Genomic DNA, 27,823 nt, shown 5'->3' with positions numbered 1-27,823 from the left:
CATAAGCAGGTTAATCCAACCATCTGCTAGCTGCAAAGAGTTGTCACTCGGGGTTCATAACATTGAGACTGTGTCTATTCCCCGAGCCAAACGAAAATGTTTTAACAGAAATCAGAAAATTTGTTTTAGTAACCTGATTAACATAAAACTAGATGATAGTGAATGCACAGCCAGCACCTTTGATCTGAAGTTAGGACTGTTAAATATAAGATCTCTGTCAACTAAAGCACTTATTATTAATGAACTGATTACTGATCAGGAGTTCAGCGTTCTTTGCTTAACAGAAACACGGATTAAACAAAACGAGTACGTAGCATTAAATGAAGCTTGTCCGCCTGGTTTTAGCTATATACACCAACCGCGGCTAACAGGCAGGGGAGGAGGTGTCACAGTTATTCATGATAATAAGCTAGGTGCCACACAAAAACCCAGACATCAGTTCAACACATTTGAAGTTCTTTATACTAACTTATGCAACTACAAATAATAATTTCACAGAGTCAGTTCCACTAATTGTTATTTACAGACCCCCAGGGCCATACTCTGAATTCCTCAGTGAATTTGGAGATTTTATTTCAAACCTTGTTGAGACAAAGCATTAATAGTAGGAGACTTCAACATTCATTTTGATAAGCCAGAAGACCCTCTGAGAACATCAGTTGTGTCCATCTTAGATTCATTAGGTGTTAATCAAAATGTAATAGGACCCACTCATAATGGAGGTCACACTCTGGATCTCATTTTTACATTCGGATTAAATATAGAATACATAGTCACTCTTCCACAGTCGGAAGCTATCTCAGATCACTATCTTGTTTCATTTAAAATGCGTCTTAGACACGAGATGCTCGAATTGGCGCATTACCATATCAAGTGTACATTTACGTCTGCTACTACGGAGAGATTTACCGATAGTCTCCCAGAATTATCTCGCATGATTGGTTCGCCGTCTGACCCCACAGAACTTGATCAGGCGACTGATTACCTGGAGTCAATGTTTCGCAACACCCTAGACACTGTAGCTCCACTTAAATGGAAAATAATTAAAGAGAAGAAACTAGCACCCTGGAACAACGACCACACACAAGCTTTAAAACAATCAGCTAGGAAACTAGAGCGTAAATGGCGTCAAACTAAATTAGCAGTATTTCAGTTAGTGTGGAAGGAAAGCCTTCGGAGATACAGAAGTTCTCTTAGTGCTGCTAGATCAGCGTATCTCTCTGCCCTAATCGAAAATAACAAAAACAATCCTACATTTTTATTTAGCACTGTAGCAAAACTAACTAGGAGTAAAACCACTGTTGAAAAGCGCACACCATCTACATTTAGCAGCAATGACTTCATGAATTTCTTTAATGAAAAAACTGACAATATCAGGCAAAAAAATTCAGTCTATTAATTTAAAACCAAATTATTTGTTAGATAATTCCTTAGATAATATAGCTATTTCTGATCAGAGCTTAGAATGCTTCACTCCACTTCAAGAGCCTGATCTAATTTCGCTAATTTCCTCTTCAAAACTCTCAACCTGCATCCTATATCCTTTACCCACATCTTTCCTTAAACAGATATTACCAGTAGCTACCGAACCCCTTCTAAAAATCATTAATTCTTCCCTAAGCACTGGCTATATGCCTAAATCCTTTAAGCTAGCAGTTATAAAACCCTTGATTAAAAAACCGGACCTCGACCCCTGTCAGCTGTCTAACTATAGACCCTCAAACCTGCCCTTTATCTCCAAGATCCTAGAAAAGGCTGTAGCACAGCAGTTATGTTCAGAACTTTTTCTTTCAAAGCCCCACAGTTATGGAACAGCCTTCAGATTAGTGTTTGGGACTCAGACACAGTCTCATTGTTTAAGTCTAGGCTGAAGACACATTTGTTTAGTCAAGCTTTTAATATATAGTTCTTAGGTAAAGGAGCAGATCTGGAAGGTTCATGGGCATAGAGTGTTTGGTGACTGGGATGTGTTGGATGCTGTCATCTTACCACCCTCTCAAGTCGCTCAGGTCACTGGCTGTGAAGTGGTTGGACGCTTTATGTCCCGGGAAGCCTTCATGTCCGTCACCTTCTGGCTCTCCCTTTTAGTTATGATGTCATAGCTAGTCTTGCTGGAGTCCCTGCCTGCACTTTACACATAATATACATTGTCTTAAACATCACATGATCAGAATCATACTTAATATCTTTCTCTTTCTCTCTCTACCTTCTCTGTCGAGCTATACACCCCACTCCTGAGCTCCCAGTGTTTGCCAGTTCCATTGTGACCACTGCCCTACCCCTGGTCGGAGTCTCGTCACTTGTCGTTGCCCACTGATGCTGTGGATGGATATGTGTGGCCCAGGAGACAGCCATGGACAGAGCCACTTGGGGACTTTCACACCATCACAGATCTGCGATTACATCTGTCACCTTCTGACAGCAAAGAATTAGTGTCTATAATGACCTTAGAAACTACACTGACCTAATAGTTCCTCATGGGCCATTGATTTCTGTTGTAGAAAGGACATTAATCAGATACAGTTACATTATTTACTGTTTAGTGTCACCCAAATGAGGATGGGTTCCCTTCTGAGCCTGCTTCCTCTCAAGGTTTCTTCCTTATTCCATCCCAGGGAGTTTTTCCCTGCCACCGTCGCCACAGGCTTGCTCATTAGGGATAAAATAGTTTAATTATTAAATTTAATGATTTACTCTTATTTCTAGTTATTTTTATTTATTTATTTTATTTTATTTATTTTTTTCCCCCTCCCCTTTCTCTGTTTTTCTTCTTTTGTAAAGCTGCTTTGAGACAATGTTCATTGTAAAAGGCGCTATACAAAATAAATTGAATTGAAATTGAATTGAATATTTAAACCACGTTACAGTAACATACTCATATTACTGTACTGAGAATACATTTTATTATAGATTTATATTGAAAATTTTCACCATATTTTCTCCACATGTTCTAGTTTATGAGTGTTACTTTTACCTTAGTGCTCATTGTCTCTATTTTTCTGTAAATAGTAAGGACAGACATAAAAAGCATTTCTCTCCATGTTCTACTGTGTATGATTTTATTTGATGTAAGAAATAAAATTTGAACAGTGTGAAAGTAGAGTGTAAAATAAACATAAACACATCAGTGGAACTGAATCATGGTGCAATGTACAGAGCAAACCGGCTAATTTGATGTGCAGAGAGCTAACAGCTTAGCAGGTGCTTGAAGGTGCAGGGGTGATGACTCTGATACTCAGGTGTGATGGCGATACCTGTAAGGCTCAGCATCGCAGGCGCCAGACTGAAGCTAACACGCCATCCTTCCTTTTAGCATTACTTCTCTTTTCATTTTTATTCTTCCTGATCTACAATAAGACAGACCTGAAGCTCTAAAGATGCAGGAGAAATTTATTTATTTATTTTTTTTTCATGCAATAACTGAAGTTACACGTGCACAAGAAATACTGATTAGTATCCATCATTTCTGACCAGGTAAATGGAATCATTTCAGGAAGAAATATAAATGGATTTATCGTCTCAACTTCATCAGACAATCATGCCTCCTGAACATTAGAAAACAATTGTACAAAGTGAGCTGCTCAGGTAAAAATTACACACTATTTCGACTATAAAAAAGTCTACAGAAATGGAAACTGGCACTTTATTCGGATGTTGCTGATTCATCTGTTTAAAAAGAGCTGAAACGATTAATAAACAACGAGCTGTTCGAGAGCATATGATTGGAGATGCATGCACTGCTTGTATAGAATGAAAGAGAAAAGCAGATCATGATGGATATTTCTGACGAAGATGCTGATGACGGTTTAATCTTTCAGGCTGCTGAAGGATTTCTCGCTCCTGTCCGCCATGAAGGCTTCGATCTCCTCGACGGTGCGCGGGACGCAGGTGAGCAGCTCCACGCCGTCCACCGTCACCGCGATGTCGTCCTCGATACGCACCTGGATGACACACACGGACTGTTCAGACCCAATTTCTATGAAACGTTAATGTTTCTATAGTAACAGCAACGGTCACGGATTTCTCACCCCTCCGAAGTTGCGGAAGCGAGCGAGCACGTCGGCGTTGATGAAGCCGCTCTGCTGAGGTGAGGCCAGCGCCTGATCCAGCAGGTGGTGGATGAAGTAGATACCGGGTTCGACGGTCAGCACCATGCGCTCCTGCACCACGCGGCCCATACGCAGACTCCTGAGGCCCGGCTCGTCCACACGCTCCACTCCCTGAACAAGAGGTGGATCCAAATAAAGACACAATTCTTATATATCCAAAAGATTTCCTATTATTATTTAGGAAGGTAAATAAAGTCCTTCCTGACCTCCGGATATCCTCCAACGTCGTGCACGTCGATGCCCAGTAGGTGGCCCAGTCCGTGTGGCATGAACACAGAGCCCAGGTGGACCTTCAGCATGTCCTCCACATTCCCGCGCAGGATGCCGATCTTAACCAGCTCCTCCAGGTGAACCCTGTCAGCCAGGCGGTGCATGTCCGTCCATTTCACACCTGCAGTGCAAAAAAACCCCAAAAAACAACAAAAAAAAAACATCTTCCATTAGGGGGCAAAATAGAGCAACAAATCATAGCAATGAAACTAGCAAGCAAGTTCTCACAGTGAGTAAACGGTCAGCGTACACACACCTGGTTTCATGGCGGCCATGACGGCGCGAGAGGACTTGAGCACGGCTTCATAAATGGCTTTCTGGTCAGGAGTGAACTTGCCGTTGGCTGGGAAGGAGCAGGTGATGTCGGAGGAGTAGCAGTAATATTCTCCGCCCATATCGAACAGACTGAGAGAAACAGAAGGTCAGGATTTAGAAAAAACGTGAAACGTGTAAATGTGGAAAGAAGAGTCAATGCGGTGCTTGAAGAAAGAGAAAGGATCCAAGAATCTCACAAGAATATCAACAAGCAGTGTTACTGCCTCATAAAATATAACAGCCAATCATGTTCTAATATGCAAATGAACTTTTCTAATTTCATGTTCTAATATGCAAATGAAATTTCTGCAAAATGTGGAAATTGACATTAAAGCTGAAGGAGGTTTCGTCTCACGCAGGGTTTCAGCAACATGATGTTAACCACACAAACCACAGAATCCTCACACAGCTGAAAGGAACACAACACAGGAGCGGTGTTTTTTGTTGTAGTTTATAGAAATTCTATTCGGAGATTTTCAGCTGCAGAAAACACAGAAACTCTATTTTACTTCAGGCTTCTGCCACCAGGGGGAGCTGCTTTACTGCTAAACACAGGACCTGAACCACTGCACGTGACTGTAGGACTTTAATATACTGTGTGTGTGTGTGTGTGTGTCTGTGTGTGTGTGTGAGTCTCACACTTTGTCCTTTGTTCAAAGAACATAAGTTGATTACTGCATCACACGCAACACACACACGCGCACACACACACACACACACGCACTTTCTGTCTCTCTCTCTCTCACACACTTTCTCTCTCTCTCTCTCTCTCTCTCTCTCACACACACACACACACACACACACACACACACTTTCTCTCTCTCTCTCACACACACTACTATATTTGTTTTATATTTCATTTCTATAGACCCCAAGCCTGAAGTCTCCAGTAATTTTCTTTGCCTGAACTTGGTGCCACAACACATGTACTCCATCATAGTTACAGACAAACAAACAAACAAACAAATAAATAAATAAATACACAACAAATCCCAGAGCTTCTTTGTCATTTTCACTCACCACATGTCTCCATCTTGGATGGTTTTGTCATTAGGAGCTCCAGCGTGACCGTAGTGCAGAATGGAGGAGTTGGTGCCACTGTGGAGAACCAAACAAACAAATAAACAAACTGAAAAATCAACCCTGTTTTTAAGGATTTAATAGTAATGAAGCCGCTCAGGAAGAAAGAAATACAGAAAGAGTTACACAAATACACACAGACACAGATACAGTGATGAGTGATAATTATGCAGGAAGAACTCCACCCACATCCACGCCCACATCCCCACCCCTTCAAATTTAAACAATCTCTCACTTTCCCTGTAAATGTAGCTGAATTAATATATATCTATGGCTGAGAGAGAGAGAGAGAGAGAGAGTATATATAGATAAATAGACAGATAGATAGAAAGACAGACAGACAGACCATACATGTGCAGAAAGAGAGAGAGAGAGAGAGAGAGAGAGAGAGAGAGAGAGAGATAGACCATATATGTGCAGAAAGAGAGAGAGAGCGACAGAGTATAAACAGATGGATAGACATATAGATAGATAGATAGATAGATAGATAGATAGATAGATAGATAGATAGATAGACAGACAGACAGACAGACAGACAGACAGACAGACAGATAGATAGATAGATAGATAGATAGATAGATAGATAGATAGATAGATAGATAGATAGACTGTCTGTCTGTCTATCTATCTATCTATCTATGGTTGGCTATAGACACATCACAAATATTGGTGACAGTAAAACTGTGTGTGTGTGTGTGTGTGTGTGTGTGTGTGTGTGTGTGTGTGTTTACACTACACTGCTGTTGAGGTGTTTAATGAAACAGAGCTCCAGGAGACGAGACGTTACCTTCCGCAGATGCAGGTGTATGAGGTGTGACGCATCCCACCACGAGAGTAGCAGTAGTGCTGAAACAGACTGAAACACACACACACACACACACACACGCAACATCAACATGACCGCAAGTTAAAAAAAAAAAATTCTTGTTACAATAATTATAGCAAAATAACAATAATAATAATAATAATAATAATAATAATAATAATATTTTATTCTAATATTTTGATTTTTTTAATTAAATGTAATCTAAATAATTATTCCCTAAAGCTCTAAACCTGCCTTGTATATGTCATATCCAATCTTTTAGCAGTCTTTAAGCGTATGCATCGTCTCAGTCATAACATTCGCTCTGATTTCTATTTATTTATTTTTTGTTTGTTATTTGCCTCCATTTTATCTACAGCATCTTGGAAACATTTCTCCACTCAGATTTTTCCCCCAAATGATTTTCAAAAATGAATAATTTCCTTTCACTGATTCCAGACTTTTATCATCAGCTGAAATCTTTCTGAAACCTAAATTACAGGCCTTCAGATACATCAGAAGAGAAAGCTTTCTGATTAATTAAAAAAAATTATATATTTTCTAAAATTGTAAATCAGTCAGAGTCTCACAAACCCCCTGCATTTCCACCAGAACCAGAAAACCCCATGTTTATGCAGCAGACGCTCGAGAACATGAAGATGAAGAATGGAGAAAAACAGAATCATATATAAAACATGAGACGCTTCAGCTTTTCCCCAACGTATCTGATGACTTTCACCAAATCCACCCTGAATATAAACAACTACAAAACACAGAAACGCTCCACTGTCAGAGATGAAGAACAGGAACCTGAATCATCCAGAGATACACTGTCCAGAGAGAGAGAGAGATACACTGTCCAGAGAGAGAGAGATACACTGTCCAGAGAGAGAGAGAGAGATACACTGTCCAGAGAGAGAGAGATACACTGTCCAGAGAGAGAGAGATACACTGTCCAGAGAGAGAGAGAGAGATACACTGTCCAGAGAGAGAGAGATACACTGTCCAGAGAGAGAGAGAGAGAGATACACTGTCCAGAGAGAGAGAGATACACTGTCCAGAGAGAGAGAGATACACTGTCCAGAGAGAGAGAGAGAGAGATACACTGTCCAGAGAGAGAGAGATACACTGTCCAGAGAGAGAGAGAGATACACTGTCCAGAGAGAGAGAGAGATACACTGTCCAGAGAGAGAGAGAGAGATACACTGTCCAGAGAGAGAGAGAGAGAGATACACTGTCCAGAGAGAGAGAGAGATACACTGTCCAGAGAGAGAGAGATACACTGTCCAGAGAGAGAGAGAGATACACTGTCCAGAGAGAGAGAGAGAGATACACTGTCCAGAGAGAGAGATACACTGTCCAGAGAGAGAGAGAGAGATACACTGTCCAGAGAGAGAGAGATACACTGTCCAGAGAGAGAGAGAGAGATACACTGTCCAGAGAGAGAGAGATACACTGTCCAGAGAGAGAGAGAGAGAGATACACTGTCCAGAGAGAGAGAGATACACTGTCCAGAGAGAGAGAGAGAGAGATACACTGTCCAGAGAGAGAGAGATACACTGTCCAGAGAGAGAGAGAGAGAGAGATACACTGTCCAGAGAGAGAGAGAGATACACTGTCCAGAGAGAGAGAGAGATACACTGTCCAGAGAGAGAGAGAGAGATACACTGTCCAGAGAGAGAGAGAGATACACTGTCCAGAGAGAGAATATACACTGTCCAGAGAGAGAGAGATACACTGTCCAGAGAGAGAGAGAGAGAGAGAGAGAGAGAGAGAGAGAGAGAGATACACTGTCCAGAGAGAGAGAGATACACTGTCCAGAGAGAGAGAGAGAGAGATACACTGTCCAGAGAGAGAGAGAGAGATACACTGTCCAGAGAGAGAGAGAGAGATACACTGTCCAGAGAGAGAGAGAGAGATACACTGTCCAGAGAGAGAGAGAGAGAGAGAGATACACTGTCCAGAGAGAGAGAGAGAGAGAGAGAGAGAGATACACTGTCCAGAGAGAGAGAGAGAGAGATACACTGTCCAGAGAGAGAGAGAGAGAGAGAGATACACTGTCCAGAGAGAGAGAGAGAGAGAGAGATACACTGTCCAGAGAGAGAGAGAGAGAGATACACTGTCCAGAGAGAGAGAGAGATACACTGTCCAGAGAGAGAGAGAGAGAGATACACTGTCCAGAGAGAGAGAGAGAGAGAGATACACTGTCCAGAGAGAGAGAGAGAGAGAGAGAGAGAGAGATACACTGTCCAGAGAGAGAGAGAGAGAGAGATACACTGTCCAGAGAGAGAGAGAGAGAGAGATACACTGTCCAGAGAGAGAGAGAGAGAGATACACTGTCCAGAGAGAGAGAGAGAGAGATACACTGTCCAGAGAGAGAGAGAGAGAGAGATACACTGTCCAGAGAGAGAGAGAGAGATACACTGTCCAGAGAGAGAGAGAGAGAGATACACTGTCCAGAGAGAGAGAGAGAGAGAGAGAGAGATACACTGTCCAGAGAGAGAGAGAGAGAGATACACTGTCCAGAGAGAGAGAGAGAGAGAGAGATACACTGTCCAGAGAGAGAGAGAGATACACTGTCCAGAGAGAGAGAGAGAGAGAGAGAGAATGAGAGAGAGAGAGATACACTGTCCAGAGAGAGAGAGAGATACACTGCCCAGAGAGAGAGAGAGAGAGAGAGAATGAGAGAGAGAGAGATACACTGTCCAGAGAGAGAGAGAGAGAGAGATACACTGTCCAGAGAGAGAGAGAGAGATACACTGTCCAGAGAGAGAGAGAGATACACTGTCCAGAGAGAGAGAGATACACTGTCCAGAGAGAGAGAGAATGAGAGAGAGAGAGATACACTGTCCAGAGAGAGAGAGAGATACACTGCCCAGAGAGAGAGAGACACTGTCCAGAGAGAGAGAGAGAGAGAGAGAGATACACTGTCCAGAGAGAGAGAGAGAGCGAGAGAGAGAGAGAGAGAGAGAGAGAGATACACTGTCCAGAGAGAGAGAGAGAGATACACTGTCCAGAGAGAGAGATGCACTGTTCAGAGAGAGAGAGAGAGAGAGAGAGAGAATGAGAGAGAGAGAGAGAGAGAGATACACTGTCCAGAGAGAGAGAGAGAGATGTGAGAGCGAGAGACACAGAGAGTGAGCGAGTGAGAGAGAGAGATATGTGAGAGTGAGAGAGAGATATGTAAGAGCAAGAGAGAGAGATATATGAGAGCGAGAGACAGAGAGAGAGAGATATGAGAGCAAGAGAAAGAGAGAGCGAGCGAGCGAGAGATATGTGAGAGCGCGAGAGAGAAATGTGAGAGTGAGAGACAGAGAGAGCAAGTGAGTGAACGAGAGAGAGAGAGTGAAAGAGAGAGATATGTGAGAGCAAGAGACAGAGAGCAAGCATGAGCGAGAGAGATATGGAAGAGCGAAAGAGAAAGACAGCGAGAGATAGAGAGAGACAGACAGAGAGCTAGCTAGAGAGATAAGTGAGGGAGATGTATGAGAAATGACATCATTTAGGCTGCAGAAAGTTCTATCTTGTACACTGTGTTTTATTCCTCTGACTCCACAGCCATGTGTCTTTAGATTAGTGTTTATTATTAAAGAACCACATTTTATCCATTTTCATCATTTCATCTAATGATGTGAATCAGCCAGGAAACACTGTTCAAGCCTCACCTCCGAGTGTTTCACAGCTCTGACACTGGAGACTCCTTCCAGCAGTGTTACAGAAATCTCTCCTGACTCTCAAAAACTTTTTACGATCTGTTCATGCTGATCGTTCACCTTAGGACTCCCTGTGAACGGGCTGTTACTATGGAAACGATAACCAGAACATTGACATAAACCTGACCAATCAGAACCCAGCACTGTTTGTTCTTTCGTTAGAATTTAAAAGCTTCATCTCCGAATCCAGGCTTCAACGTTCTCCATAAACCCAGCCCCCTAACAGAAACGTCTCGCTAATAATCGCTAACAGAATAAAAAATCCTCGTCCGCGTGCAGTCTGTGTGTAAAATATTCAAATCAGGAAAAGCGTTAAGGTAAGGAACGTCACGGATCAGATGCAAACTTCTTAAACAGGGAAAAGTGTTTCAGACTCCAGGCTTCTAGACCTCGGCTCCGTCTTCAGAAGTTATCTTCACTTTCCTGTGCTGATGTGGAGATGATCAAACGCCTGAGTGTCTGAGAGCTGAGAAACATCAGACAGGATCAGACCTCATGGAGCCTCATTTCATTTAGCATAAAATCTGAGAAATATTCCTAAATACGCTAAATTCTCACCTGCTGGTCCATGTGTCGTTTAGAGCTTAACTAGCGCTGAAGTCTTAACTCACACCCTTCTGGAAACTTCTAGAATCTATACTTTACTTGATAACCGTCTCAGCTTGTCTTTAGACCGACCGATCCATTTGATTTTAAAGAAAAGACTTTTCTGAGAATTTGATTTGAAACACGGCCCATGACGACGATCACGATGATGGGGGAAAGTTTTGAAGAGAAACAACGCTTGAGTGAATGAAACTGATAACCACTCGGGATTGAGGTGCTCTGGTGAGTCAAGTGCTGCTGCTGCTGCTTCTGTATGTAAAGCCATGTGTCCAGTGCCCTTGAGCAAGAACCCTTAACCCCTTAACCCTTAGCCACTCAGCTCAACCGTACTGTAGATAAAAGCATCAGGCAGCAGAGTGGAAGTGCAATGAGGATGTTTGGGGAGTCGGAGTTGAAGTGGAATTTATGATTTATGATTTATTCACAAATATGTTTTCTAAAAGCCTCCTGGTGGTACAGTGGCAGGATCCCGCGCTCTCATTGCCGCAGCCAGGGTTCGATTCCCGGGCAGGGCGCCACCCCAGCCACTGAAGAGTTAACTCTCAGTGCCAGTCCCAAGCCTGGATAAAAATGGGAGGGTTGCGACAGGAGGGGCATCCGGCGTAGAAACCTGTGCCAAATCATGCGGATCAAATGACCCTGCCATTGCGCGGGACTAACGCTAGCATAAATTCACAAATTTGTTTTCTGAAGTTCACCTAGAGGTAAAAACATTCTTGGGCACAAATACAGTGCTTTAACCTCAGGTGCAAGCCTCTGTGGGCGATGGATATAATATAGGAACATAACGGAAACCCATGTGGAGAACATGCAAATGGAACCTGCTGTTCTGCTAACCTCAAGCTTTTTAGTTTGATCCAAATTTTCAGAATATTTGTCATTTCTGCAGATCTACAGCTCTGTCTTTTGGCTCAGTTTAACATCTCACACCAAAAAAATGCAGCAATGCGACACGTCTGGTTCACTTCCTGCAGTGGAGTGTCGAATCTCTGAGGAACATCAACATCATCATCACCTGGCTCACATGTTCCTGAGCTCTCACCTGCCTGGAGAACCGCAGTGAGAAGACGTGGAGCAAGATTTTCAGGTTCAAACGCTGCATGTTAAAGGTGCAAATGCAAATTTCAGTGCATTGTTAATTCATGTATTCATGGCCTTTTCCTGAGGATATGGTATTTCAGGTTGATTAGACGCTTTTGTTTTTTCACCGCATTGCACGTTAGTCTCAGGCTGAATCAGGAACACAACACGAGGCAATTATCGATTAAGTTCTAATTAATTTTCCGAGACCTTTCGCCGATCCCGCAGACAGCTCGCTCAGACTCGGAGTGAAAAGTTCAGAGTGAGAGGTGGCAGTCCTGAAAAGGTCAACTGCCAGAGCAGGACATGCTGATCTCCATGCAGACCGAGGTCTTCTACATGACCGATCGGATATTCCGCCTCCTTATACGTCCGGCCGCTGAGAAACGGAGCACTGGGCTAGCGATGAAGGATAACGGCATTTGTCAAAGGATAACGGCATTTGGCAGAAGGTAAAAAGTCTGGACTCCACCTCGAAAACACCTCGAGATCAGATTACAGCAGAACATGCAATCGATTTCCAAAGGTGAGTCAAATAAAAAACACTGTTCAGTTCTGTACCGCTAAAGCCTCGCTAATAAAATTAAGGTAGGAGGCTTAAACGCTTTGAAAAGCAAAAGATAATTACGACATCAATCCGCTGCCGTGTCAGCAGTAATAAACGACAAGCACACAGCAATTAGCGCCGCGCTCTGAGGCCTAGCTTCTGCACAATATATGGAAATTAACTCGGTTTAAACATGTAATCAGCAAGACTTCAAGCCCAGTTAATTAAATCGCTTTCCAATTTAAGACCTGTGTATTTTTAACTAAGCAAAGCCTCAACCCTAAACAGCTGCAGCTCACGCCGAGCACTGAAGCAGAATTACTGAAGGTTTAACATCGGTAGAGAAACAAAAATGTTCAAGAAATCTCAGGATATATTACGTAATAATCATTTCCACTTCCAAACACAGCGCCTCACCGATCACTCAGTAACACCGTGTGGAAAAGTTTTAGCACCCAAACGGAAAGACACCCGCTTTTCTTTTCACGCATGTTGATACCTAAGCCATGCCCACAAAACTCCATAAAAGGCAAAGCTCAACAAAATGGTGTCATTTTCTGTATCTTCCAGTGACACAGCTCAGCCACTGCAGCTATAACTAATGGATTTGTTTATCTTTCAAGTCAAATAAACTTGAATACAACACCGTATATTATTTCGCAGTAATTTGAATCAAGGTTTGTGAGGTTAGTGAGTCTCCTTCTCCAAACACAAACTCTGTGGATGTGTGTGTGTTCTTCCAAACTAGCGCCTGAAAAATTCTTACGACTATCATCAGACGCTCTGTGCTGAGATTAGACTACAGCGCTGCTGCAGAGTTTGTCCTCTAATACCTGGGAATATTTGGGGCTCATTAGTACTGCGTCTTGCTTGAACTCGGCATCCAGCGAGCCAGGACCTCAGAGCTGGAGAGAAATCTCACGAGTTTCAGAGACTTCATTTCAGGACGCAAATGAACGTCCCTACACTGGACTCTGTAAATACCAGAGGTCGAATACAGTGACTGTAAACCACCAAGACGTTCAGGCTAAGCTATTTATAACCGTCATGTACGTAAATACTAATGAATGGAGGCAAAAAAAGAGGAAACAATCTCCCCATAGACGGAGCTGAGCTATTTAACGTAGGCTGGTGCTAACCGCACTGCAGCGAGGCTTCTCCTTGAGAAGTCTTTCATCCACCCACGCCGTAGCTCTCAGATCTGTCTCAGCATCGGCGTTAGCGTGTAGTGGTGTAACAATGCCAATCCACTGCAGAAACTAATCCCAGGCTGCAAAACTCTTTATTAATGTCAAAAAAAAGGAGCAGCAGGACTAGAAGTGGGCCAGAAAACAAGACGTCTACGAGAGGAAATAACCTGCAATCTGACTCACAAACACACACATACACACACACACTTGCCCTGCCATCTTGCTCTTCCTTCCTGATTAATGTCCCACCGGAGCAGGCGTGGGGGCGGTGAGCACGCAAGATCCAGAGAGAGAAATGCAACCTTGCATTCACAGCATAAATAAAGTCAAATGGACGGTCCGGAATTGTCAAGAGACAAGGGCCAAGGAGATATATTATATATATATATATATATATATATATATATATATATATATATATATATATTTCTATATATTTATATATAAAGTAGGGCTTTGCTATTACACTGCTATTGCTACACATGGTGATGGCAACCTGCCTTCTAAAATATAAACCCAATCAGCTGAAGTGGTCATGTGTCAGGATTAAAGCCCCCCCGCAGAGCTCAGAGCTCCACCACTACTATGTGGTGGACCCCAACCCTGAAAACATCAAAAAAAAGAGAAAAATCCTAGAGAAGTGCTGCCAGGATCACATCCTCCTCCTGAACGTCTGCAAGACAAAGCTGAACTTCAGCAGAGGAGCTTCCATTACCTTAAGATCAACCAGAGCGCAGTGGAGACAGAGCGGAGAGTCTCAGTGTTCACATCATGCTGGACCTGTCACGGGCCAGTCACAATGAAACCCTGTCAGCATTTTTAGCACCTCGGGCGCTTCAAACTGCCCTCTAAGCTGCAAAGCAACTTAGACCTGCACAACTGAGAGCATTCTGACAGGAAGCAGGAGAGGAGCAGTCTCCAGAGGGTGGTGCGGTCAGAGGAGGCGGTCTTCCATCGTTCCCAGTAAACGGTTTGCTGTCGAAATCGTGGATCCGAGTCATGCTAGGCAAATAGACTAAACAAATCGCTTCTCATGCTGAATTTAATCATAAAGCAAAACAGTCCATGTTACTCTGCCTGAAGTTGACACACCACTATAAATCTCTGTGAAAAAGTTTTGGCACTCCTGGCCACATTGTGCTTTATGTTAAAATTTGATGTCCAAAAAAAAAAAACCTCCGCAGGAAATTATTACATACATACATACATACATACATACATACATAAATAAATAAATAAATAAACAAACAAACAAACAAACAGGTTAAAGCTGGTTAAACAGGTGTTTCATCAATAGGCATTTTAATTCAAATCAATTCAATTTAATTTATTTATTTGCTTAAGCAGATTTACAGAAATACAAAAAGAGATTTTTTTTTTATTATTTTAAAATGAAATATATATTTATCCATAACATTTATAAGCAAGCCTGAGGCAATGGTAGAAATTTCCACTCAGTTCAATTAAATCAACTATCAGACATTGAACTGTCTCAAATCAGCTTTATAGAAATTTAAAAAATTAGAATAGAAATGAAAAAAGTTTAAAATGAAACTCCTTGTGAGGGAGAATATGAGGGAGAAACCTTGAGAGGAACCAGAACCTCATCCTCATTCGGGTTTCATCCGTACCAGCAGGTGCACATGCTATTTTATTTATTAAATCAAATTTAAGGTGTGTACTGATAGTTAACTGATATTAAAAATATATTATTTAAAAAATAAATGATCATAGTGTTGCAGTTGTGTTTAATTCTTCGAAAAAGAAAAATCAATAAAAATCAATAAAACCCTGCACTATACAGTGTATGTTTTACATGACCAGTCACTGCTCTACACTTTACGCTCATCAATTTAGCAGGAAGTGACCATCGACAGACTCTGACCTTCATCTCAAAAAACATCTCTTTCCTCCTCCCTCACTGAGAAACAAAGCCTCTTTAACAGTCTGTTCCTCTTCAAGGCCAAATCTTTGTTTGCTTTGTGAGCCTCCATGACTGACATGTGCTTAATAAGAGAAGTGGAATGTGTCTGGCAGATGGTGTGGAGGAAAAGCAGGACAGAGCCTTGAATCCGGGAAAACGCATCCAATCAAATTTCAACCTTCAGCAGGTTAAATCCACATTTCCTCTCGCCAGAACACGAGGCAGATGTTCATTAGCGGCGAGATCTATTTATTTATTTATTTATTTATTTTTTTCCTGTGACCGGCTTTTATATTTTAGCCTTTTAGCTTTTAGCCAACGTCAGTCGTATTTTATAAAGAAAACATATGATGCCAAATCTTCCCACGCGTACGGTCTCTCGCCTGACAGGCGGCTCAGGAAAATCCGTCCGTAGAATCCCATCAGAGAGGATCCTGAGGATTGTAGACGGATGAACTCCCGATGACGAACAATCCAGACGTCAAATGGTGATTGGTTAATAGAATCAAGATGCATTTATTGCGTAAAAATATAAAAAATGAAAGAAATCACATGGTGTTGGTGGATCATTCGGCTGATCAGGAATCAGGAATCACGGTTTACAGTGTTGCACACTCACTGTGGACTTCGGTTCAATTTTTAAAAATCTTTCAGAGATTTTATTGACAAACTGACCTCAAAAATACTCTTAAATGAAAGAAGAACAATTAGGAGATTCAATTTTAGTCCCCTTTTCAGAATAAAATGTTAAACTCATCAGTTACCAGATCTCCATCTGTATGGGCAACCTTTCTTCGGCAAAACACTCATGAACGATGCACCAGCCAGTGCATGGATACCCATAAATATGTGCACCCCTGACAACCACATCCATTTTTTTCTTCCCCAAACTGTTCCACAAAGTCAGAAGAACATAATTCTATAGAAAGTCTCTGTGTGCTGCAGTGTTCCAAAATCCAGCATCAAACCCTGTTCCAGCATGACCAAAGTGCACCCAGCAGCTCCATGAAGATGTGGTGTGGAGGTGAAGGTTGGAGAAAGAGGAGGAACTGGACTCTGACTCAACCCCACTGAACACCTCTGGGGTGAAGTGGAACTGGAGTCTTAACATCCTGAACATCAGAGTCTGATCTCACGAATGCTCTTGTAGAATGAATGAATGAACCCAAACCCACACAGGAAGTTTTCAGAGAAAAGAAGAAAAGATTAAATCAGGATCAGTATCTGTGGTTAGGGGTTGGGGAATAGGAGTTAGGGAATAGGTGTTAGGGGTAAGGGAATAAGGGTTAGGGAATGGGGATTAGGGAATAGGGGTTAGAGAATAGGGATTAGGGAATAGGTGTTGGGGATAAGGGAACAGGTGTTAGGCGTTAGGGAATAGGGTTTAGGGAATGGGGTTAGAGAACAGGGGTTAGTGGGAAGGAAACAGTGGTTAGGAAATAGGGATTAGGGCTTAGGGATATAGGGGTTAGATAATAGAGGTTAGGGACTAGGGATTAGGGAATAGGGGTAAGGGAATGGGGTTAGGGTATAGGGAATAGGGAAATACTCTCCTGACTGTGTAACATTTCGTTCCCAAATTGCACTGTATCATTTTCCTTCTGTTTCTCCTCTCTCATTTTCTCTCCCTCTCTCCTTCCACTTCGACTCCTGACATCCTTCCAATATTTCTCTCCCTCGTGTCCTCGGAGAAAAATAAACAGACCGAGCTATCGTCTTAATGAATGACTCTGCGGGAGCCCAGACTTTCATCACCGGCTCCAGGACTAGCTCCTTATTATAATCAGCCGCAAATGTGTATTTTAAAGGCCATGTTTATGAGACGACTCGCTGTTCACGTAAGAGAAGGATGACGCTATAATGAGAGGATCGAGTCGACCCCAGAGAGAAAACAAAACAACAGCAGGAAAAACCCGGAAACCTAAAGAGCTGCGTGTGTCAGATTCAGGAATATATCTGATCTCACTTTCCCCTTTTCAGCACATCACTGATAAGAGAAGTGTGAGAAACAGGAAACGATGACCGACTTAACATCACTTCCTGCATGGCTAAATCTCATGGTTTGCTGTTCCTATTGTCTCTTTCCCTAATCAGTACTTCCTGTCTAATAAAAAGCACATGATCAAAAACCTTTAGCAGACTAGGTATGGTATTACAGTCTAATCACAGGTTTGAGCTAAACATTTAAACTCTCCTGCATAGTTTTACTTTTCCCTCCCTCTTCACAGCGTAGTAAATAAAATCACAGCGTAGTAAATAAACCTCAGTGTCGAGGAGAAGCAGAACGCCGCCAACACCATGCTTCTATTCCTGATAACAGCCACTTGCCTCGTATAAAAGCTTCTCGCTTCGTCTCAGTGCTGCTTCAGTTGTCCTTAGTAAATGTAAAAAAAAATCCTTCTTTTATTCTGTCTCCCATCACAACAGGGGGGTGGTAGTCAGGGTTCATGCATAGATTAGCAAGTTTTCTTGTTAGCAGGTATCAGACAGGGGATAATAATAATCTTGCCTCTATTTCTGTTCCAGTGTGTGTCTGCATCATTAAAAGTAGTGCTAGGGATCTCATTATTTTTATATATAACAAAGTAATTATGAAGGTACAGGAGATGAGTCAAAAGCGACTTCAAGGTGAAGAGAAAGGAAACGGGTTTTATAGGAAAGGAAGTAACATAACAGCAGTGAGAAGCCTGGACGTCTGAGAGCTTATTTACCTGTGATACCGTGTGCCGCCGTGACGTGAAGTGACAGTGAGCTGGAAACGTTCAGGATTAACCAGGAGGAACTTCATCATCGTGATGCAACAGCAGCAACCTGACGGAGTTTAAAGTGAAACCGAAAGATTTTTGCGTTGGCAGGTTTTAACGTGATATTCGGAGGAGCTTGCGATTTTTAGAATTTTCTGCTGATGTGTTCCGAGACACTTCGTGTGACACGGCAACACGCTTTCCGATGAAACTCTCTTCACGTGTCTGGAACATCAGCACATCTCTCACAGAATGTCGTTATAGATACGTCTCTCACTGGGAGGAGTTTAGAAGAAGGATCCTGTGCTTGTGAGAAATTTTCCACAAAATAAAGCTTCATGAAATCCTGGAGGGAGTGCTGTAAAGTGAAACGGGACTGAGATGAGAAAAGCTTCACTTCTGCAAGCACTGAGCTTCACAAACTGAGACACAAGCTTCCTTTATCCACGTCGCTAATTTTCAGGTCATCTTGCACTAGGCTGTATTAAGCTTGAGCGCTCAGGACAACCGTCCCGATTAAACTCAGCAACATCTTAAATACAAAACGCTAGTGTATCTGGATCCATCGCTTCTTCTCGTGGTCACAGATGCCTCTGGCTTGCTCACAGGGAGGCTGTGGGCTAACCGTCACGGCTTCAGGCCTCTGACTGTATAAGCAAAATGTCCATCTGAATCACCACAGGGATTTCTGTAACGTGTGCATAGTAATAATAATAATAAGAATAATAATAAAGATTAGAAAAGAAAGGATAAAGAACTCAGATGACCCTGACTAAATCCAGACCCTGCAATGAAAAATCAGCGCACATCTTCGAACCGGAATATTCCAGCACTGTGCAGCAGCTACACCTTAACATGCATCTCTTGGCTGTCATGTCAGGAGTTCTGCACATCTGAGAGAAGAGGAGAGAAGAGGAGAGGAGAGGAGAGGAGAGGAGAGGAGAGGAGAGGAGAGGAGAGGAGAGGAGAGGAGAGGAGAGGAGAGGAGAGGAGAGGAGAGGAGAGGAGAGGAGAGGAGAGAAGAGAAGAGAAGAGAAGAGAAGAGAAGAGAAGAGAAGAGAAGTGGAGGTCTGGTTACGTCTCAGGTCTCAGCAGGAAGGTGAGCTGTAAGACAGGTGAGAGTGTTGAAGCTGTGAGAGGGAGAGAGAGAGAGAGTGTGTGTGTGTGTGTGTGTGTGTGTGTGTAAATGAGGAGGTGTTTCTCAGGGCAGAGCTGCATGGAGGCTGAGAGCGGAATTGAAACTTGATCCTGTCCTGGGAGATTTAGCCGCGGGATGCGACTGGAACACGCTCTCCTCTGCCAGGACGCGTGCTGAGATACACACACGCTTTATAGAGTTTGACTGGACGTCCGCTGAGAGACCACGAGGAGGAGGAGGAAGAGGAGGAGGAGGACAATTCTCATACTGTATGGAGTCAGTTTTCACAACACCTGAAGACACAGACAGACAAAACCTTCCTCGCTTTTCCTAACAGCTCTGTAGAGTCAGCGTTCACCGCCAGCACGACTTTTTTATTGACCTCACAGTGAAAGAAAACAAGTGATGGTTATCTTCTCCTGCTCTGCTGCCTGATCACAATCACTCGCTTTAAAGCTGGAACCACGGGGCGACGTCTTTTCATTAAAACCTCGAGCTGCTTTTAATTCCGGTGACTCGGAGAGACACAGGCACATCACAAGAAAGAAAAAAATCAAAACAAAACATATCAAAAACCTCATCTCACTCCATGTGTCTTATTTATATTACTGCAGCCATGTTCCATTCTTAAGGTGTTGATGAATTTGCTAGAATATACATGGATTAAAAATACAGGGTATAAATGGAGCCTCCCGCATGAAGAATAAATAAATAAATTAATTGATAATTATTGATTAATATTTTTTCTTTCTCTCTTATTAAATGGTATCTAATAAATAAATAATGTAATTAATAAATAAACACAAATAAATGAATGAATGAATTTATATATATATATATATATATATATATATATAAATTCAATAATTTTAAACATGAAATAAAATAAAAAGGTAGGTTGAGGAAGTGAGGAATCTTGCTCTACAAATATTAAAAGTAATAAATAAATAAATAAATAAATAAATAAATAAATAAATAAATAAATAATAGCTTTATAAATATTACTATATATTATTAAGTAACCATAAATTAATTCATTAATTTATTTATTTATTCATTCATTCAATAACTTTTAATATGAGAGAAAATAAAAAGGCAGGTTGAGGAAGTGACTATAATGCAAATAAGAACAGGAACTAGCTTGCTCCATGAATATTAAAAGTAACCATAAACAAATAAAAACAAATAATAAAAATAATAACTCATTCGTGTGAGAAGTAAAACCCGTTGTCGTGGTCACTGATTAATTCTCTCTAACTGCATGACACTGAGGGTTTTGTTCCTGACATATCAAGCGTAGAAGTTCTAGAACGTTCTGACTGCATGTAACACGTGTGACAATAAGGAGATCGCTCAACACTTGCATAACCTCCAACAGAAAACCCATCAACATCTTTAACATACAGTGTAATTATTCACCACCTTAAACACAGAAGTAAAGGAAATCTGGGGGACGTGTCGAGGGAATTTACACTAAACAGAGATTTATTCCAGTTTCCTGTTTCATCCTTTGCTCCTCTGTCACCCGGTGCTCTATTTATAACTGTAACCATAACAACAGCTGCATTTCTTTACTAATCGAAGAGATTGCCTGTCAGTTTCTGGGGTGTTTGTTCCCCGTGTCAAAAAGCTCGGCTTTAAAGAACAAAACTGCGACGAATACGTACGATAAATCAGGTTGACGTCTGAGGTTTGGATTGTTGTTTAAAAGAATTCTATTCCGAGCAGGAAGAAAAGGAAGACGTGTCTAGGTATGGCTTCTGGAAAAATAAGAGACACGTCACGTAAAAATCTGACAGGATTTTAAGCAGAAACATGGCGTGAAAGATGGCCAGTGTGCCTCCAGATCCCTGACAGCATCCAGGAACGTGTCTGGAAGGAGCCCCCGGTGTCAATGCTTGATAAATTTCATGTCTGGCAAAACAGAAAAGTTCACACTTTGTGGTACAGGCGTAACATTATGAACACCACCAGGTGAAGTGAAGAAGACTGATGATCTCCTCATCATGGCACCTGTTAGTGGGTGGGATATATTAGGCAGCAAGTCAACATTTTGTCCTCAAAGTTGATGTGTTAGAAGCAGGAAAAATGGACAAGCTTAAGAATCTTCAAAACTGCAGCTCTTGTGGGGTGTTCCTGGTCTGCAGTGGTCAGTATCTATCAAAAGTGGTCCAAGGAAGGAACAGTGGTGAACCGGTGACAGGGTCATTGGCAGTCGAAGCTCACTGATGCACGTGGGGAGCGAAGGGTGGCCCGTGTGATCCGATCCAACAGACGAGCTACTGTTGATCAAACTGCTGAAGTTAATGCTGGTTCTGATAAAAAGGGGGTCATAATACACAGTGCAGGACGGGTCAGCGAAAAGGGGGACCAACACAATATGAGGCAGGTGGTAATAATGTTATGTCTGGTCAGTGTATGAAGCTCATATGAAAGTAGACACTTTAATAAGTCGTAGTGTTTTATAGCCTACTAGGAGTTATATGTTCATATAAAAGTTTGTTTGTATCTTCAAAGTAAATGTTGATATCAAACCCATTTCTGTTCTCTGAGATGCTCCAAGTGCTTGTTCATCTAAAAAGCAGCTCAGATCTGATCTTTTCTGTGTAAGGTTCTCCAACAGAGGGAAAAAACATGCGTCTAAAACGCACTGAAAGCCTACAGACTCGTTTCATATCAGACTCACAGTGTGATACAATCATTCATTCAAGTCCATTTTCATTGCACCAGTGGAACAGGACACCAGTGTCGTGGTAGAAATGGGGGGTCATTTAAGGAAACTGGGGGGTGGTGAGGGAGTGAGTGTTTACGGCTGCTGTAACATAAGCGAGAACAGGAAGTAACAAAGTTCCATATCGTTAAAGTAATAGAATCGACTGGTAAATGAAGAGTAATGAAAGACGTGGTGTTGTAGATGGTGTAGACTTCCAGGCTCTGCTGCGTCGTCCGGCTCTAATCAAAAAGCCGCCGGTAAGAATTTCATCTCTGCTATTAACGTTTAGGACTGAAGCTAGTTGTAACATGAGCACTGATGGCAGATTTATATCTTTAATATCAGACTGATTGAAAGAAAAGAGAACACTTCCAGGTCAGCAAAAGCAAAACATCTTTATAAGAGAATATCTCCCGAATGTGTAGCGTGGCTTTACAGCAGAGCCACAGCGTGGAGAGAGAAATCGAATAAAACTAAAACTAGAACTTAAGAGGCACGTCATACATCAGTGAACCTGTTTGTAGCTCAGTTAGAGGAAATGAATCAACGTGAAGCAGCGGCTCTCCAGCAGGAAGGTGCCGGTTATCCGGTTTATTCCTCAGATACCACAGCAATCCACCACACCATACTTTTTATCCATTTATTGTTACATATAATGGTGTTGAACCTCCATCAAACAAGGAGACCTCTTCTATAAACATCTCCTTAAAGAAAAATCGACCGTATCAACGATCACACTCGTGTACATGTATCGTCTTTAGTGTACGAGTCCCTGTGAGTGGGCTGTTACCATAGAAACGATATCAGGGTGGACACATTTATTCGCAACTGGAGCTACTGCTATTATAATAATAATAAATCTGACCAATCAGAAGGGAGAATTCAGTGTCAGTGCTGCTGAACGGCTCTTTTCTTATAAAAGTCGTATAAAACACATGGAAACCACTTGGAAGCGTCCGATCAGCAGAAGTTCACTACCATTTCAGCACAAAGGCGTTCTTACCCACAGGGAAATCCTCAGTGAGTGAGATTATCTGTTTAGGCCTCGAGTCCCCAAATATCTGACGTCTGAGTCCTGCACATCTCCACCAGGGACCGTGGATCATCCTGCATCGCTGCTGTCTCACAGCCCAGGCTTTCAGTGACAGATTGCTATCCTCATATGATTCAACACACACACACACACTCAGCGGTGGGGCAGGGTGACTCACGGTGACTGTAAGCGATGAAACTTCAAAGTCTCTGGCCTTAGATGAGGAAAAGAAAATTTAAAAGTTGTTGCCTGGACACGATTTGTGTTCTTTATATGTTTGTACACTATGTGTGTGTGTGTGTGTGTGTGAAGATTTATTCGGACTGGATTTTCCGTATGAGCTGCTCCTGGGACTTCTATAAGAGATTTAAACATCAGTGTTACCATGGCAACGTTGCGCAGGATGTCGGTCCGAGTGTTAGTTTTTTTCTAGCATAGCAGACTCGGCTAAACATCCCTCAAACGCACGGCTCAAAACAAAGGCGGCGAGAAGATTAATTCATTTAATACCATAAGTAAGTAACTAACTAGCTAGCTAAAGCTATTTTCTAGCTAAATACCTAGCTAGAAAATCTTTAAACGATTTAGCTAGCAAAATTATTAAACTAAACTTTTAGCTAGTTAAATTACAAAACAAAATATTTAGCTAGTTAAATTACTAAATATTTAGCTAGCAAAATGACCAAACTAAATATTTAGCTAGCAAATTACTAAACTAAATATTAAGCTAGTAAAATTACTAAACTAACTATTTAGCTAGGTGAATCATCAAATGTTAATTTACGCTAAGGTTAGCAAAGTTTGTAAGAAAACATTAACTTTTTTGTCCGTGAACGGACATTGTTCATGAATGGATAAGTACACGGCACTTTTTCGGTTCTAGCTTAAAGCTTTTCCTTCTAGAACCTTCTCTCCGTTTTTTTGATTGTTTCATGGATCTTGAGAACCTGTTAGCATTCGAAATACTTACTTAAACAAATCAGATGCTTTTTATTCATTTTTGATCAATCAAGTCTGAATCAGATGGTTTGTTTCTCCGGGGATGAACTGATCCTGATTGATAATCAGTCCGATTATTAATGGATTATAAAGCTGCATGGAAAGCTTGCTCATGTAAGATCTGAAGACGCTCACGTTCACCTGACAGTGATTTATCAGCTAAACTTCAGATCCAGACCTGCATAGTTTACCCTTTACGTCTGATCATTCAACAGTGTCCGCGTTCCTTCCGTGCTCTTCCTCACAGCCACTGGCCTTTTTTAATGACAGATCGCTTGTCGTTTGTTCTCTGATCCGTTTAACGCCGCTGACGATCCGAATATCCCTCGCACCCGATGTCCTTAACCAGGACATTAAACTTTCTGCACTTTCTCCCTGTGGCCATCTATCTGAGGCACACTTGTATGCAAACCTCGGCGCGGCACGAAATCAGAGCCGAGGACATCGATAAGAGGAAACGAGGAGCCAGGAGCGGATTTGCTCTCTGCTGCCATGCATCACATTACAATAAAATAATTACATTTCCAGCATTACCGCTGAGTCTCTTCCTCAGTGTTCACTCACTGCAACCAAATTCAATTAGCAGCCATCCAAAGTTTCCGAAGCTGCAAGCCGACTCCCATAAAACCGGCTCCGTTAATGCGTAATCAATGAGGACTCTTACAATCAATCGATGCAATCAGTGGCATCGATCCTAAATGAGGTTTCAACATCGTGCTCATTTGCACCAGTTCTAAATATACTGCAGCACAGATACGCTCTTGCCTTCGTCTGGATTTTAGCCCAGATATTTCACACTGACTACCTTCTTCAAGCCATGTAGCCAATCAGTCAAGACATGATTCCGTGTTACAACAAATTAGTGCTTGTTCAAGTACCTTAGGAAGAGGTACCGTAGGTCTTTAGACATCACTTAAAGACATTGACTCAATTATCTATTCTAAGATTCCTGAGCCATGTATTCCCACCTGTCCAGGTCTGCTCTTACAACCCTGTACCCAAGGCCTACAATTTTAGGTTTCATGCCCAGGTCCCATCTGGACCCTACCTGGATCATGCCAAGGACAACAAGCTCCTCCATCTCCCATCCTGAAGCAAACAAGCCCCTGCACCACTCCCATCCATAGGTATACAAGTTGCTACTCCTATACTGAAGCCTTCCTGAGGTCTAAAAATTCAGTTCCTCGACATATCTTACTCCTGCAGAGTACAAGCCTCAGCTTCCATCTAACACCGACTCCTGAGCGCCACAAGCTGCTGGTACTATCCAACAAATGACAAGCTCCTGAAGCTTCTGTCTTAAGCTGCCCACCCTGAATCACCCATCACTTTATGTTTCTGCATTCTCTGGCCTAAACTTCAAATCATGGACAACAAGCCCCAAGTTCAAGCTGGAACCTACTTCTATCAACCTGAGGTGCACAATATGCTAATACTAAGTGAGTGCGATCTTACAAAAGGCATCCATCCATAAAAGAACTGAGGGCACAAAGCCTCTATTATCACCACACATACATTACAGAACAGTGGAATTCTTTTCTTCGCATATCCCAGCTGAGGAAGTAGGGGTCAGATTGCAGGGTCAGCTATGATACAGTGCCCCTGGAGCAGAGAGGGTTAAAGACCTTGCTCAGTTGCCCAAAAGAAGCGCTTGGTGGTGCTGGGGCTTGAACCCTGAGCCTCTGATCAACAACCCAGAGCCTTAACCACTTGAACCACCACTGCCCCCACAAGAGGCATAGATGCCCCATGCTCCTGGGTCTACCCTCATACTGAAGCCTACATACTCCTGTTTTCTTGAGGTTTAAACCTACAGCTCCTGTCCAGATCTTATTCCTGAAATCTAGAGTACAAAAAGCTAGTGTAACCACCATCCTAAAAAGATATCTGTCAGCTGGAGCAGGATAAGCTTCCCACCAACCATGATTAAGGTGAAAGTGTCATTGTAGAAATGAAGGCAAATTTGTCAAAATGTCATTTCTCTATGGTGCTTTAAACTTCAAGCAAAACACACAGTGAGCTTAGAGGACACAGCCAATGGCAGAGTAATGCCAGGAATTGACATTTTGCCTCATTATGCCTGCTTTCGGTTCCCAAAAGACCTCGGAACTGTAGCCTGACCTGCAGAGATCGTTGCGGAACAATCCTACTAAATCCGGGATGCATGCCTTTACAGGTAGAAGGCTGGACACAGGAAGTGGCTAACCAATATGGCATCTTTTAGTCATCCCTAAGGTGCATCATGTTACCTGGATGCCAATATAATATCAAGTTTTCTTTTGCGTAGGGTGACCAGGTCAGCATCAGTGGGTAATATGAAGCGATTGTTGTTTTTTTTTCAGAAGCCTGGTGTGACCGGTTACAGCAAATATTGCTTATTTTGTGGTTTTTTGAGATGTGGGAGCAGTGGAAGGAATCGTTTCAGCTGCTTTGGTTGGTAATGCTTTAAAAGCTAGATCATGTCATTAATATTTCATCAGTTCAGTGTAACGTGTAATAAGTCCCAAACATGAGAATGAGATTGGAAGTCAGACTGAGACACAGCAACAGAGATACCATGTCTAATAGTAGGGTTTAATCTAATCAAAAAGCTGTGAAGAGATTTTTTTCTCGTCCTGAAGGCTAAATTGCATCAGCGAGATGATTTGCTACCTTACTATATGGTCTTATTATAGCACATATTGTTTTTGCTGCTGTTATCATCAGTACCACCTCTTCTATATCTGCTTGTCTGGTACATTTATATCATTATTGATTGCAGACTTGCTCTGTAGGCCCATTAAATACGCCTGAAGCAGGATGAGGCCAAGCCTCTACAGACTCCCGGAGATTCGGTGAAGTAAAAATGGGTAAAAGGTTGAGCTTGGAAAGTGAATGTGAATACGGGAAGGCTTTGGTAAAGCTTTGAAGAAAAAGCAGAGCAGTGAAGGAGCTTGGTTTGACGTATTTTTAAAAGGATATGGGGAAAGAATGAAGGATTTCACTTTGCTTAATATTTTACAGAATATCATGGGTAGGGATCGAGCCTAGTGGTCCATTCGGTGCTGGTTTCCCTAAATAACCATGCTACTGATTCGCAGCATACACACCCTCTACGACACTTATTACTGCCTAGCCATTAGCAAAACCGCTATCTCTAACAGCTTCCTTTGATTCAGGAAGTGCAAACCATTATCTCGTGTTAATATCCCTCGCTTACCCATCAAGCCTCGAGTGGTGCACCAAAGAAATACAAGGATGAGGGTGGAATTAGAGAGCGGATCTTCTGAGGGGCTCAGACTGGAGATGAAGAGGATTTCATCATGGCTTTATTATCAAGGAAAGAAGATGTCCAGTGGAGAGTTTTGTGTTGTTCCGATGAGCAAAGACAGAAATATATCCGAGGTTTCGTGTCAGTTCTCTGCAAGTCATCCTTTCTAAAAATGGAAGAGTTGGTGGTTTTAAGGTGTGATGCTCTACAGAGACAGCACTACCTTCACGAAAATGTTAGGATCTCCATAGCGACAGATTTGGAAAGACTGTCTCATTGAAAACCTTTATTTCAGCGTACTGCGTAA

At 42.1% G+C, this 27,823-nt stretch overlaps 1 protein-coding gene across 1 annotated transcript in view; it reads right to left on the bottom strand.

Moving 5' to 3' along the window:
- Positions 1-3,374: 3,374 nt before the first annotated feature.
- Positions 3,375-27,823, bottom strand: part of pepd (peptidase D) — a 60,737-nt gene continuing 36,288 nt past the window's right edge. Inside the window, exons 10-15 of the mRNA XM_058387612.1 lie at positions 6,562-6,630; positions 5,715-5,792; positions 4,636-4,784; positions 4,316-4,500; positions 4,029-4,220; positions 3,375-3,941 (exon numbers count right to left, since the gene is read on the bottom strand). Coding sequence (XP_058243595.1) covers positions 3,807-3,941; positions 4,029-4,220; positions 4,316-4,500; positions 4,636-4,784; positions 5,715-5,792; positions 6,562-6,630 — 808 coding nt within the window. The 3' untranslated portion in view covers positions 3,375-3,806. The remainder of the gene's footprint in view (positions 3,942-4,028; positions 4,221-4,315; positions 4,501-4,635; positions 4,785-5,714; positions 5,793-6,561; positions 6,631-27,823) is intronic.

The sequence above is a fragment of the Hemibagrus wyckioides genome, linkage group LG04 (genome assembly GCF_019097595.1).
Source record: "Hemibagrus wyckioides isolate EC202008001 linkage group LG04, SWU_Hwy_1.0, whole genome shotgun sequence".
Taxonomy (NCBI): Eukaryota; Metazoa; Chordata; class Actinopteri; order Siluriformes; family Bagridae; genus Hemibagrus; species Hemibagrus wyckioides.
Note: the sequence above shows the minus strand (reverse complement) of the source record. Positions and strands in the feature narration are given on the sequence as shown.